A 15,059-nucleotide genomic window follows, 5' to 3' on the forward strand; every position below is an offset into this window, starting at 1 on the left:
AGCTAGAGCTCCTCAAAATTGAGGAGTTTAAGACAATTGAAGGAAGAGGGAGTTCTGACCTGAGAGAGACGACCATAAACGTAGAACTGGGCCGTACTGTCATTTCCCAGGAAGCAGCTTTCCCCCAAAAAAAAGGCAGTGCAAATCTGGAACCTTTACCCCCAACCACCACCCAAATAATGGAAGCTGTGAAAACCCCAGACTGAGACTGCCAGAGTTCTTCCCTGGAAAGATTTTAAAAGGGGATGAATTTAACATGCAGGTCAGCCATCATTCAGTTGGATGCTGGAACAGGTTCAAGGGACTGAATGGCCTCCTCCTGTTCCCAAGCATAACAGCAAACCTCACTCCCCAGCAGCACTACCCATAACCACCCCAAAGAAAATTTGCAACAGAATTAAGGAGAAGAGATATAATTCTGCAAACTATTGCAAAGACAAGACCACGAAACAGCCCAATCCCTATTTTAATACAACTCCTCAATGTAAATGATTGATAATTTTACTTAAACGATAATTTATGATCCAAGGAAATTAACACTAATTACAGTGAGTAACAAACCCTTCCATTTCTTTGGTAAATTAAGGAGAGTGGTGATTTGCAGGGTTTTGGAATGATGTACACCGACTGTTCTCAATTGTACAATCAGTTTGCTATTTCATGCCCTATTTCAACATTGACTGCTGTCTCGAACTGTGCTATAAACTAGTTTTATTTGGATCAACTGCTATGTTCTACACCATTACAGATTTTAACTTGTGCTAAAGTCCATTGATCATATATTATCAGTGTGAGTTCCTTAAATTCCAATCGCATATTGAGAAGTTGTAGGAAATAGAAATAATTGATAAAACAAAAAAAAGAGATCAACTGAAAATTGGACTCTGAAGACCTCCAGGGACTTCCATCAGTCCAGGCTCTCTCACCTGGGTGTTGACCTCGTTGTATTTGTCAGTCATCTCCATCAGCTCTTGCTCCAGGATTTTGCGAGCACGGTCGGTCAGGTCTAGGGCACCGCGGGTCTCCTCCAGTTCAGTCGACAGCACCCCACAGCGTCTCTCCACCAGGCCGTACTGCTCCCGAAGCTCCTCGTGCTGCCTGCTGTCCTCTTCCATCTGGGTCTGCATGTCCTGAGGGAAGGCAGAAGCACAGGATGTGAAGACACACTAACCATCCAGCCGCTCCCGCTAACAATGGTCTCACCAAACTTCAAATTTCTAAAGCGCCTTTCGTCCAGACTGAAGACCTGCAGCTAAACACACCCTTCGCTTTGGCAACGTGGTCAGTGTTGGGATGGAGGAAACACAGTGTCCAATTTGTCCGCAAACAGGAATTAACCATTTGGTCCAATTATCTGCTCTTAGCCGGGGGCTGAAGGAGAAATGTTGGCTAGGACGCCTGGGAGACCTCCCTCATGTTATTTCAACCCACCATCATGGAATAGACCACATTGACTGTTGGCAACAGTCTCCTCTGAGTGAAGGGAAACACTTGGATAGACACTGTCCTGCTCTCTACAGCCAATTAGGACGTGCCCAGGCCATTCTTGAATGACCTGGGACCCTCAAGTTCCCAACTTGCCAACAACTCAGTCAACTGGGTGGCACAGTGGCTGAGTGGTTTGCACTGCTGCCTCTCAGTGCCAGGGACCTGGATTCGATTCCATCGTTAGGCAATCGCGTGTGGAGTTTGCACGTTCTCGCCGTGTTAATGTGGGTTTCTGCTGGATTTCCTCCCACAGTCCAAAGACATGCAGATTAGGTGGATCGGCCATGTCAAATTGCCCATAGAGTCCAGGGATGTGCAAGCTCTGGGGGGGTGAACCACAGGAAACATAGGGTTACAAGGACAGAGTGGGGGTCTGGGTGGGATATCCTTCAGAGGGTCAGTGCAGATTTGATGGGCTGAATGGTGTCTTTTTGCACTGTGGGGATTCTATGACTCAAATAGCAGTTGTGCTGGAGCAGGAGGAGGCCACTCACTCCATCATGTCTGCTCCTAGTTCTCTGAGTATTAGGACTTGGTGTCATTTCGCTGTCTTTTGCCAGTAACCACGAGTTTGGTTTCTATCCAAACGATCATCAAAAGCTCTCTCAAATCACTCAGGGCCAACCTGCCACCCAGTCGCACCGTTTACTCATGACTGTTTGCAATTTGGCATTCTTGCAATAGCCCTGATGAGTGAGACACAGACAGGTTTAGAAATAAGTCCCTTCTCAGCAATATTCAGAAAACACTGAGGCCACCCTTGACATTTCTGGTGAATGGAGGTTGATTGAAACTCAATGGGATCCTCAAGTGGATGCTCACTCCTTCCTAACGCCAAGGTCATGGTATCCCTTAAAATCTGTCACTGTCCAGCACCACTGCTCTCCAGGCTGGTTAGACAAGGATGGAGCAGTCACACTGAGACCTGAAAGACCGAGGGTCAGTCTAAGAACCCTCTCACTCACCCACATTATTGTCCAGAACACAAAGATGCAATAGCCACAACACAGAGATCTTATTTGACTTTGCATTTTACAAACCAGATCCCCTGCTTCCCACATTCCCTTCGGGAGCAATGATGACTCAGTGAAAATAGACAAGTTGGCAGATCCTGATGAAATAATGTGGAGGGATGGGACCCCTCTCATTGCACACAGCAGCTCCCTCTCTGCCATTTCTCACTTAGCAACCAAGAGCTGGTGCACAGTGCCATCTAGTGGATATAAAAAAAATGAGGACACAGGAGTTCACTTCTTGAAGATGGCTGATGAAGTGGGGAGCTGGTGAGGGGCACCTTAACCCTTTTCATACTTCACCACCATCTCCCCCTAAATGGGGACGTCCGCAAGGATTCAAATCCTAGCCGGTGGAATTTAAACTCAATTTATCCGATCAGGAATCACAAACTGCTGTCAGTCACAATGAACATCCCTGATCATCCCAACAAACAATCAGTGGTTCACTAATGCCTTTCAGAGGACTGACCTTGGTCTGGCCGACATGTTTCTCCAAACCCACAGCTGCCCCTTGAAAAGGGGAAAGCCAAGCACTTCAGTTCAATTAGGGATGGGCAACATGCACTAACCTCGACAATAATGCCCACATCTCACGCAAGAATAACAACTCTCAACGAGTTGGCATTATACAGAACTGCCAAGCTGTTTTCTCTTCAGATCTCCCCTCAGTTCCCTTTGGTCAGTGAAACGGCCAGTCCTCAGGTGTAAAACTAATCCAGGTGCCAACTGGCTGTTCAACTTCAAGAAACCTCACATTACAGTCCACACTGTATCAGTTCCAGAAAGGGAGCGGCGTGTTTCCTTTCAACCTCCTTCCACTGGCGGCACGGAGTTCAATTTGAGGAAAACCCACCATAAATCAGACAACTGAGGTCGGTCAAGGGCTCAAAACTCTAGGCTTCCTGAATGGCTTTGAGAGCACGGTCCCGAGACTTTTAAACAACTGGGGGGAGCCACACAAGACAATCATGACCATCCTCTCCTTGTCACACCCAAACACCACATCACGGGCGCTGCAAGTAGTGGAGAGTCCGACACACATCATTCCACAGAGCGAAGGCAAAGTGAACTCGAGGAGAATTTTAAACTGACTAATAAGATTTATCCTTCATTTACAGGAAAGTGCGCTCTGAGGAGATGCTGTTGATGTTCATTCTCTCTCCACATCAAGTCCCGGTCCAGGGAGTAACTTAGACTGACACCCACATGCAGTACAAAGGGAGCACTACACTGCCTTGAGTGTGAATTACACTTGGATAATTAGTTTGAAAAGCAGAAAGTTCACAGAATTACAGTATTGTAACTCTGCAGAAAGAGCCTATTTAGCCCATCATGCCTGCACTAACTCTTCAAATGAATATCATTACCCAATGTCAATCTCCTGTTCCTCCCTCTATATCCCCATCCAAATAATCATCCAATATACCACCTTTGGTGTCTCGACTGAACCATACTTCCAGGCAGTGCACTCTATTCCCAATTACTCGCTGAGTTAAAACATTTTTCTCACAGCATCCTTACTCATTTAGCTCATCACTTTGATGAAGAAAAAATAATTTGAGTTCCACCAGATGTCCTGGTGGGAAGTGAACCCATATTCCCAAAGCATTATGGGGCCTCTGGATTAATGGCTCAATGACATTACCCATGATGTCAGAGTTCTCCCACTCTCCTTTCACAATTCAGCCCAGTTCAATGGGATAAAATTGTATTTGGTGAAGATTCATGTCAATGTTTTGCAAATATTTATATTTAGTTTGAAACCAAGACCTTCATTAGCTTAGCCTTGACTGCACTTTCCAAAAGCCCCTTCCCAGTCCATCACTGACTCTGAGGTGGAATACCTGTCCTGGTGTTACCCAGGGTATTAATGCATGTGACTTAAACAAAGACAAAGATATCGGAAGCAACCTCTTTCCCCTGCTGTGTTCCAATGAACCCAACCGAATCAAAATTAGAACACAAAACATCGATTAATAGGTCAACATTAATGGCAGAAGTCAGGAAAACACTTCTTTGTGTCTTTTAGATTAGATTAGATTCCCTACAGTGTGGAAACAGGACCTTCAGCCCAACAAGTCCACACCAACCCTCCAAAGAGTAACCTAGCCCCCTCTGGCTAATGCTCCTAACAACTATGGACAAATTAGCATGGCCAATTCACCTGACCCGCACATTTTTGGAACGTGGGAGGAAACCGGAGTATCTGGAGGAAAACCACGCAGACACAGGGAGAATGTCTGTCTCGAGTTTGCACACTCACCAGAGGCTGGAATCGAACCCAGGACCCTGGCACTGTGAAGCAGCAGTGCTAACCACTGAGCCACTGTGCTGCCCTTTAGTCATCAATAATGATAGCCAGGGCTAAAGAGGGGGATTTTCTGATCAGTATCTCTTGGCCACTTGTTGGATCGTGCTGTGTGCAAATTGGCTGCTGCATTTCCTACAATGATGACTGCGCTTCAAGGTGACTTCATTGGCTGCAAAGCACTGTGGGACATCTTTGGGCAGTGAAAGGTGCTCTACAAAATGCCTCTCTTTTCTGCTGTTACACACAGCCACATTTCACAACAATCTTTTGGAAGAATGAGACATAGATGGACCAAATGCCCTCCCCACTTGTGAGTTGGCAGCAGCGCTGTATTTAACATGACCCTCATTCGGAGAGTGACCTCTGTCATCCAGCAGCCACCAGCTCTTCCCGTACCTTTGTCTGTTGCTGCATCTTCTTCAGCAGTTTCACCAGCTCGCTGTTGTTCTTACTGCCCTGATCCAGTTGGATCTCCAGCTCATTCAGGTCACATTCCAGCTTCTTCTTTACTCTCAGGGCCTCCCCACGACCTTTCACCTCTGCATCAAGACTGGCTTGCAACGAATCCAGAGCCCGCTGGTGGTTTTTCCTTGAAAAGTTTTTTTAAAAAAAAGCAAGATGCAGTCACTGAAAAGGATACCGGCAAAGACAGGCCCTGTTTAAGAGCGGAAAACAGCTACCTTTGATCCTAGCTGACAAAATTCCTCGCCGAGTGTCTAATCTGTACTCAAAGTGGCCCACAATGCCTCAGGCATGGCCTGCTTCCCACACACCATATACTCTCAAAACCACACTTCCACATCCTAACCTGCCTCAATCAACCCATCCACTCCTCTGCCTGCTGATCTACATCTTGATGTTAAAATTCTCACCCTCATTTCTCTCCATCATCCCACCCCCTCACTATTTCTCAGTGTCTCCAGCCCCACAACCCTCAGCATTCCCTTCACCTATCCTAACTTTGACAACTCCTATTGGTGGCCATACCTTCTGCAGGTTCCAAGCTCTGGAACTCAGGAGTTTCTCATTCTCTCTATCTCTCTACTCTTGATGACACTCTTTAATAATTTTACCTTTGGTTAAGTTTGTAGTCATCTGTCCTAATGTTTCCTTTTGTGACTAAGTCAGATTTTGTCCAATGGAATGTGTTACAAGGTTAGAATGGCTATATAATGATAAATTTATATGAGAGAATCCAACTTATTCCTTTTCCAGGCTCGTGAGATGCCAGGTTGTTTTTGTCAACTTCCCTTCCTTGTATAATCTAACAATTGAAAAGCCCACCCATGGTCTCCCTCCTCTGCTACCCTTCCAAACCTTGACTCAGGCTGGCCCTCTGAATTCTCGACAATAAACAGTTTTCTCAATTGAATTAGAGCAGGAAGTGGCCATTCAGCCCTTCAAGCCTGCTGTGCTGTTCTAGGTCATGACTGATCATCAGCTTCAACACCATTCCCATTTCCCTTGATGTCATTAATAACTAGAATTCCACCAATCGCAGTCCTTAACCTACTCAAGGACGAAGTCTCCATAGATTTCGGAGGTAAAGTATTCCAGAGACATTCTCCCCTTCTCCCCTCCCCGCCCCACTTTTCCTCTCAATCCTAAATGCCCTGTAACCATCTCCCAATTCTGGACCGTTCCACTTTCCTCCCCCAAACCGTAGGAAACATCCTTCCTGTAGCTCTTGCAAAGAACTCTAAGAGTTCTGTCTGTTTTCTTGAGATCACTTCTCATTCTTAACTCAATAATTCCCTAGCCACTACAGCTGCTAAAAGAAAGCTCACCATCCCAACAATCGTTGGATGTCATAGCCGACCAAAAAATTTCAAGGTTATTCGACAGGGAAAAACAGAATGGAGTCAAGTACATGTCTCAGACTTACCGCAGGAGAGAGAGGAGGTTTCCGACAGTGATCAGGGAAGGTGGAGCAAAGAGGAGAAACACAGCAAAGGTACTCGGTCAGGAGACAGCAACAGAGATCATATCATTTTAGAGAAGATACTAAACGCAGTAAACCAATACACACACACACACACACACACACACACACACACACACACACACTAAACATCAACCTATCTGCGCTACCCCACCCCCACCCCCACCCCCCGCCTTGGCAGTGAGAGAGAATTGGTTTATCCAGAAAAATCACCATGGTAACAGGTCATTAACAATGATAACAATAAAAATAAAACAAGTCATCATAATTTACACCCTAGTTAAGGACAAATCATTAAAATAAAAATAATGAAGTTTATACAATTGTGAATATTTTAAGTTGTTCAAATTATTACAATACTTTGCAAAGTGTAGAACTCTAATATGAAAATAAAAATGTGGGGAGTTGATGGCTGATTGAGATGAGGACAAGACATGATTGCTCTGTACGGACCGCACTGGGATGGTGTCAGGGCTGGAGAACTGCAGCTATGAGGAGAGGTTGGGGCTGTTGTTGTTGAAACAGAGATGGCGGAGGGCTGACACGTTTGACGTATATAAAATGGTGAGGGGTAGAGACAGAGTAGACAGGAGGAACCTTTTTCCTTTGGCAGAGAGTTCAAAAAACCAGTGGCCATGGATTCAAGCAAAGTGGCAGAAAGATGAGGGGAATGTGAGGAAAAATCTGTTTTATACAGAAGGTAGTGTATGTCTGGCATTTGCTGCTTGAGTTGGTGATAGAGGCAGAGAGACAAACTCCTTTATAAAGTACGTGGATCTGCATCTTAAGCTGCAGGGCTATGGGCCGTATGCAGGAAGATGGGATGAGAAAGGGCATCCGGGTATCTCCAGGTTGGTATAGACAAGATGGGCCAAATAGCCCCTTCTGTATCATGTCTATGGTTCTACGGGACTAGTCTTAGATGTGATTCCACACACAGGTGAATAGCCGGCCAACGTTCATGATGTGGATCTTATGTGAAAAGTTGCCACTGAGGATTTGAGGGCAGGTGTACCCTTAGCCTGGTCAGGATTTGTTTGGAATGAGAATGTGAACAGGGATGGGAAGAGAGTAGGGGAAAAAAAAACTTATCCCATTGCTAGGCTGAACTTTCTACTTTCAATTCTGTCTATATCAGCTCATGCCTTAGAAATAAGATAAAAGGAACTTTTTCACATTGTTGCGGGCTGTACAGGACATTGGTTAGGCCACTTTCGGAATATTGCGTGCAATTCTGGTCTCCTTCCTATTGGAAGGATGTTGTGAAACTTGAAAGGGTTCAGAAAAGATTTACAAGGGTTGGAGGATTTGAGCTATAGCAAGAGGTTGAATAGGTAGGGCTATTTTCCCTGGAGTGTCGGAGGCTGAGGGGTGACCTTATAGAGGTTTATACAATCATGAGGGCCATGGATAGGATAAATAGATGAGGTCATTTCCTTGGGTGGAGGAATCCAGAATTAGAACTAGAGGTTATAGGTTTAGGATGAGGGGGAACATATTTAAAAGAGATCCAAGGGGCAACTTTTTCAGGCAGGGGGTGGTGCACGTATGGAATGAGCTGCCAAAGGAAGTGGTGGAGGCTGGTACAATTGCAACATTTAAAAGGCATCTGGATGTGTATATGAATAGGAAGGGTTTGGAGGGATATGGTCAAGTGCTGACAAATGGGACTAGATTAGGTTAGGATATCTGGTCGGAATGGATGAGTTGGACCGAAGGGTCTGTTTCCGTGCTGTACATCTCAATGACTCTATGATAAGTGACTGACAGAGCAGTGATTAAAATCCACCATGTGGAGCAAGCAATGACAACAAGAGTTGACAAGAACATCAGGAGAGATGTGCAAATTTACATGAGGAAAGCAGTAGGAAGTCATCCGTTACAACAGCCGAGCAGAGATTAAGGTCAATCAAAAACCAGCAAAAGACCTATTGGCTGCAATATTGATGAGTAGACGGGGAGGACTGAGAGAGTCAGTGGAAGAGCTAATGACCTTTAGAGAGCCAGATCATCACCCTGGAGCTGCTCATTCATGCCTGCAGATACTCTGGCTAAAAGGCAGCGGCAAAGAGTCCTCCTTCCTCAGCCTGGTCTGAATCAGCACCATCTTTGAGCACAGCGCACCACACAATACTCTGGCACCAGCTACGGTTTTCATTTTCCCTCGGCTCAGTCGCGGCAGGGGGTCCGGGGGTGGGGATGTCGCTGGTTGGCTATGAGGCAGTTGGTATGCCCTGGGGCAAAACTCTACCAGTCGGTGGCATTGGTGAAGGCCCTGGGGGCTGGAGTGGCACCAAGCCTGGACTACGGTACAGCTGCTGAGCCGGTTGGTGGTCAGGGCGGGACAGCAGCACGGAGACCAAGCTCAATGGAGTGAGGGGAGGAATCAAGCCCATCGTGGTGGGTGGGGGTGGGGAGTAATTGAGTGAGGGGGTTGGGGAGAGATCCAGCCTTTGTGGGGAAGGCCAGCATGGAGAGACTGCAGGTCCATGGCTGTAACTTGGAAGTTTTAAACTTTTTTCTAATTTACTCCTTTATTCTGACAAGAATTGCAATGCTGAATTTTTAACTTATTTCTTTATTTTCCCTCATCTTTACCCAAGATTCTGTACCTAAGATGGCGCTGTGACCGGCGACATTATAAACCTTTCACTGTGCTCCTGTACTTGACTACACATGACAACAAAACCCAACTCTAATTCTACATCTAATTACCGCAGGAAGAAGCAGACGGCATTACCGTGTCGCCTCAAACTCCTCTTCCTTCTCCTGGACTCGGCGGTCAATCTCGACCTTCACTTGGGTCAGCTCCAGCTGCAGCCGCACCACTTTACTCTCTTCAGCCTGGAAACCCAGAGGAACATCAGTGCATTCGGCAAGTAACCATCCACAGGGCCGGAGACAGGTCAAACAACCGCTCAGAGCGTGAAACCTTAATAGTCTGGGGGTCGGGGAAACTAACCCAATAAACGCACTGCAACATTCAGGAGAAAAATATTCTCTGCAACATGAACTGTAACATTCCGAAAAATCAAACGCTAGTGGATGCACCATAAGTTTGAGAAAAATAACATTCCTAGAGCAGTGTGATATTAAAATAAATAAGTAAATATACAGTAAAACAAGTTGGGTATGCACTGGTGATGGCAGTGCCAACTCCCCAACCTTTCGGTGTTGGCATTGAGCTTAAAGCTGCACTTGGAGATAACACTGATGAAATGTAGCATTGATTAGTCACACAAGAACTTATAGCTTTGTAACAGAGCATCTGGGAGCACCGATTCCCTCAGACAGTGTACCACAGATACTGGGTTTAATGTCTCAGAATCATCTAACTGTTATAACACAAAGTGGGCATTGAATCCATGCCTAAACCAGAGCACCATTATGTAGAGCCAATCTCCTACTCTCTCCCCATAATACTTCACACTTTCTATCCAAAACATCACCATTTGACCTGACCCTGCCTCCACCACATTTCCTGCCAGTGCAATCCAGTCCCAAACTACCCACATCGTCCTTTCTTCTTTTGTATGTCACTTTAAATCTATGCCCCCTCGTTCTTGCTCCTTTATAGGGGTTGGAACTGCATATCCCGATCTACTTGGGGCAGCCTGCTCACAATTGTGAGAATCTCTGTCAGCTCTCCTCTCACCCTCTCTCTCTCTCTCTCTCTCTCTCCAAGGACAGATGTCCCAATTCATCCTCAGAACTGAAATGTCTCACTCCAGGAAGCATTCTGCAAGAAGCTCCAACTGTCTGGATCTTCTCCCTTACTGCAGTGGGGAAAGTGAGGACTGCAGATGCCAGAGATCAGAATCAACAGTGAGATGTTGGAATAACACAGCAGGTCAGGCAGCACCCCGAGGAGCAGGACAAACAATGTGTTTGGCATCTTCCCCGATGAAGGGCTTATGCCCAAAACGTCGATTCTCCTGCTCCTCGGATGCTGCCTGACCTGCTGTGCTTTTCCAGCACTACACTCTCAACTCCACTATTACAGTCACAATCACATGATTCCCAGGATTAATGAGTAATCCTCACTTCATGCGGAAGTTTACTGGTGAATACTGAGAAGGTTACAATGTGAAGTGTGCTCTGTGTGACCCTCAGTGCAACCTTTCATTCTGGTTTACAATAATGGAGTGGTCATATTCTGTAGGGACAAAACAAACACAGGGTACCTGTCTCGATAGAGTTTGCTCCTTACCAAATAAAGTGCAGACATTTATGCATGAAACTAGATATTGAGGGCTAGCTACAGCATGATCATCCTTTCCCTCTCACCGCTGTGCTTTTAGTCCTGCTCGGGTTTACCTCCAGTGCGGCCTCCGACTCCTCAAGTGTTGCCTGCAGCTCGTCCTTCTCCATCTCCAGTTTCTTCTTGGACTTCTGCAGCTCGTGGACGCTCTTCCCTCCCTCACCCAGTTGGTCTGTCAAGTCGGTAATCTCCTCTGCAGAAGCAGAGCGGAGGCAGAACTGCGTCAGTCTGAGAGATCAGGGAGGCATCGCTACCGCTTCCAGTGACACAACTACAACAAATCGCCACACACTCTGGCAAAAACCGGGAGGGTCTTAACTTCAACAGCGATTGGCCAGTTTCAGATCCCTGACTCACCCTCTTCCCACTTACCGTCTGGGCACCAATTCTCTCTGATTGCTACCCACCAGCAGCTGCCAGAAGTCGGATGAAAGCATCAAAAATGGTAGGCCTCAGCAGGCGAGTACAGTGAACCTCTGTTATCCAGAGAAGTTGGGAGGCCCCACTGTCAGTGTTTCGGGCCAGAGCCCTTCATCAGGAATGATTCCTGATGAAGGGCTCTGGCCAGAAACGTCGAATTTCCTGTTCCTTGGATGCTGCCTGACCTGCTGTGCTTTAACCAGCAACAAATTTTCAGCTCTGATCTCCAGCATCTGCAGACCTCATTTTTTACCCACTGTCAGTGTGCTGAGCACAATGGCTACAGCAGCAATCTGAAGTGGGGGTGGGGTTAATCTTTCATGGGATGTGGGCATCACTGAAAAAGGCTGGTATTCGTCACCTAACTGCTTGAGGACCACTTCGAGGGGCAGTTAAACATTAACTCATTCTGACGCCATATTAGACATGAAACGTTAACTCTGTTTCCCCCTCCACAGACGCTAACCTGCGAGTTTCTCCAGCGTTCGCTGTTTTTTAAGGAGGTAACCACACTGCTGAAGGTCAGGAGTCACATGTCGGCCAGACTAGGTGACCCTGATTACCCTCCCGACATTAATGAACTCGATGGATTATTATGATAATCAATAATAGTTTAATGGTCACTATGCGGAGATGAGCTTCCAATTCCAGATTTCTTATCTGAGCTGAATTTACCCTCCACTAGACCCCAAGGACTTCCAAACCTCAACCTCCTTTGTCTACTTTTTCAGTCTGCTTCATTTGGCGATACTTGCAAACATGACCTGCCTTCAAGAGTGATGATGATCCTGTTTCAGGGAAAGTGTGAGCATTAGGCCTCAGTACCTACTGGGTTTGTTCACTCACGTAGTCTCCTAGATTGGTTTGGCCAGCTGTAGGGGGAGCACTTTTGGTGACTGCTGCAGCAATTTGCCCGTGTGTGAAACTTAACGGGATGGGGGCCAATGAAAGTCGGGGGAGGAACATTTTGAAGAGCATCAAGAAGCATCCAGAAGGCTTAGAAACGGAAGAAGAAAATAATTTAAAAACCTCAAGATGGCAGGGAGACTCCAAAGGCCTGATCTGTAGCATAGCTACAGACGGTCCTGTGTGAGATTCTATGGATTGAGATCCCACTGCTCTATTCCACTATATCATCCCTACAATTTGACTTTACAAAATGACTAAGGAAGGAACCACCATCACTGCATTAGCTTACATTGAATGACAGCTTGTGTCAGCCTGGACTATCCTCAAGAAAGGACACAGAAGCACAGATGTTTCGCTTGACTTGGATGATGGGTTAGTCAATGGAGGGTAGACTGGATGGGCAGGATCTGAAGGCGGTACAGTTTAGAAGGAGGAGGTGTGATCTTATTGAAACACAGTTAGGTCCTGAGGGGACCTGGCTGTATAAAGACCGAAAGGATGCTTTGCCCCTTGTGGGAGAGTCTAGAACTTGGGGACAGAAAAAGCGAGGCTCCCATTTCAGTTGAAGATAGGGAGAATTCTCTTCCCTCTGAGTGTTGAGAGTCTGCAGAATTCTCCTCCCTAGCAAACAGTTGGTGGATTGAGTCTATTGTTAGTCAAAAGAATAAGAGTACTGGAGGGACAGACAGGAAAGTGGAGTTGAGGCAGCTCATCAGCTCAGCCATGATTCGATTCTGTCAGATGTTGGGGCATGGTCAAAAGGCTTGTAGCTGCTCCTAATTCTTACGATCATGTGTTCAGCTCAGTATTAGTACACATGTCTCTGGATCCAAAAGGAACAAACGTCCTGGCTGACATTTCAGTGAAAGAGTGCAGCACTACCAGAGGTACCAGAGGGCACGTTCATCCATGTGCCCTCTCAGGTGGGCACTGTTCAAAGGGTTTCCTTGAGACTCTGGTCAAGACTTAGCCTTCTAATCGGTTTTACTCAATTGTGGGAACTTGCTCTGCACAAAAGTGGCTATTTCACTGACCAACATTACAGAACAGTGTCACCAACTAACCTTAAGATTAAACACCGCATCAGCCTCAGTTGGAGGGTTGTGTCTAGTTCTGGGTATCACACTTTTGGAATAATGTGAAGGCACGAGAGAGGGAGCAGAAACCATTCACAAGAGTTGTTTCAGTAATGAGGACTTCAGTTATGGGGTAAGCCAGAGAAATCGGAGAAGGTCCCTTTAGAAAACAGAAGGTTGTGATGAGGATTCGACAGGGATGTTTAAAATATCGCAGCATTTAGACAGGATGCGCAGGGAGAGACTATTCCCATTGGTGGAAGGGTCAGAAACAGAGGATTTAGAATTTGGATGGGTGGCAAAAGCATCAAAAGGTGAAATAAGTGTATAGTTTGGATCCAAAATGCACTGCCCAGGAGTGTGGTGGAAGGAGACTCAACTGTGGTGTTGAAAAGGAAATGGTGTCATTTTCTGAAGGGATCGGAGAAATGGCAGAGGAGGACAGAATTGCCTTTACTGAGGACCTGCAAGGGGTTATCACATGATTTCTCCCTCCTACAGTCACCTTATCTTGCCCAACATATGGGCATCAACCAAACTTTTAATGCTAATATTTACACTAACTCAAACCCCCAACAGTTATATGCATTCCCAATCCACTGCCGTACCTATGCTGAATTTACCTTGCAGTGTTTTATTCTCCCGCTTGAGCGAGTCCAGTTGTTCGATCAGCTCCTCGTAGGAGGTCTTCAGTTTGAAGAGCTCGGTAGCGTACTGTCGACACTCCTTCTGGGAGGAGTCCAGCTCAGCCTGGACCTCCTCACACCTCTGACGACTGTCAGAGATCTGCTTGTCGATCATTCGCTGCTTCTTGTCCAGGGTCACACCCGCAGCATTCGCCTGAACGAAGACAAAAAGGTACCAAAGCGAAGAAAAAAGGGAAACCGCTTTGAGGAATACAAATTAACTCTGTGTTTAGCTTCACACTCAGGACTTTGGGGATGGGGACATGAAGATGGATTCACTTCTTTACCTTGTTAAGTGTAGGTCCTCAATAGTCACATAACAAATTCAAGTTACAGAAAGTACACTGTTTAGTTCAAATAACCTGCAGAGGATGATCAATCATCTGCTCATAGCTTGATCTAATTTCCCCTCCCCAACACCCCCTCCAAAAGGTTTTCGCTCAAACTTGTTGCTAAAAGTAGAACATGCCATGAACCCTTTCACGAACTCATTTTACAGCAGATCGCAATATGTAGATTTGGAGCCCAGCTGCTTGATAAATACTTAAAACAGTTTTGAAATTTGCTGTTCATCAAACCGTGTATATATGATCAATGCTCCTTATGAAGGAAGTTGCAAGACCTGTTCTAACCAGAGACAAAGGCCTGTAAATTTGGATTGAGTGGCAGGTGGGGTAGGGGGTTAAGTCTCCAGAAATCTGTTTCCCAACCCAAACCCACTGCCTGGCCACCCATTTCTAACATCACTCCTCAAATCAGCCTTTCCCACCATGATCGCTCTGCCAACCAACACCAGGCCTCATGCACCCCTAGCTAGGAGTTCTTGAAGTCTTCTGTCACCAGAGGCCTCCCACCACTCCATACTCAAAGTATCTCATCCTTCACCTCTCCAATATCCTCCCACTATTCTTCTCCTCAACTAATGGGCAATGACTGTCTCTAAATTTTGG

General features: G+C 46.2%; 1 protein-coding gene across 15 annotated transcripts in view; it reads right to left on the reverse strand.

Annotated features, from left to right (window-relative positions):
* The window catches only part of LOC132827667 (myosin-16), a 289,190-nt gene that overhangs the window by 11,943 nt on the left and 262,188 nt on the right, over positions 1 to 15,059 (reverse strand). For all 15 annotated transcript variants that reach the window (XM_060844286.1, XM_060844285.1, XM_060844290.1 and 12 more), the window contains 5 exons: positions 14,047 to 14,263; positions 11,075 to 11,211; positions 9,498 to 9,601; positions 5,212 to 5,404; positions 927 to 1,130 (listed from right to left, as the gene is read on the reverse strand). In XM_060844286.1, coding sequence (XP_060700269.1) covers positions 927 to 1,130; positions 5,212 to 5,404; positions 9,498 to 9,601; positions 11,075 to 11,211; positions 14,047 to 14,263 — 855 coding nt within the window. The remainder of the gene's footprint in view (positions 1 to 926; positions 1,131 to 5,211; positions 5,405 to 9,497; positions 9,602 to 11,074; positions 11,212 to 14,046; positions 14,264 to 15,059) is intronic.

This window comes from Hemiscyllium ocellatum, chromosome 25 (genome assembly GCF_020745735.1).
Source record: "Hemiscyllium ocellatum isolate sHemOce1 chromosome 25, sHemOce1.pat.X.cur, whole genome shotgun sequence".
NCBI lineage: Eukaryota > Metazoa > Chordata > Chondrichthyes > Orectolobiformes > Hemiscylliidae > Hemiscyllium > Hemiscyllium ocellatum.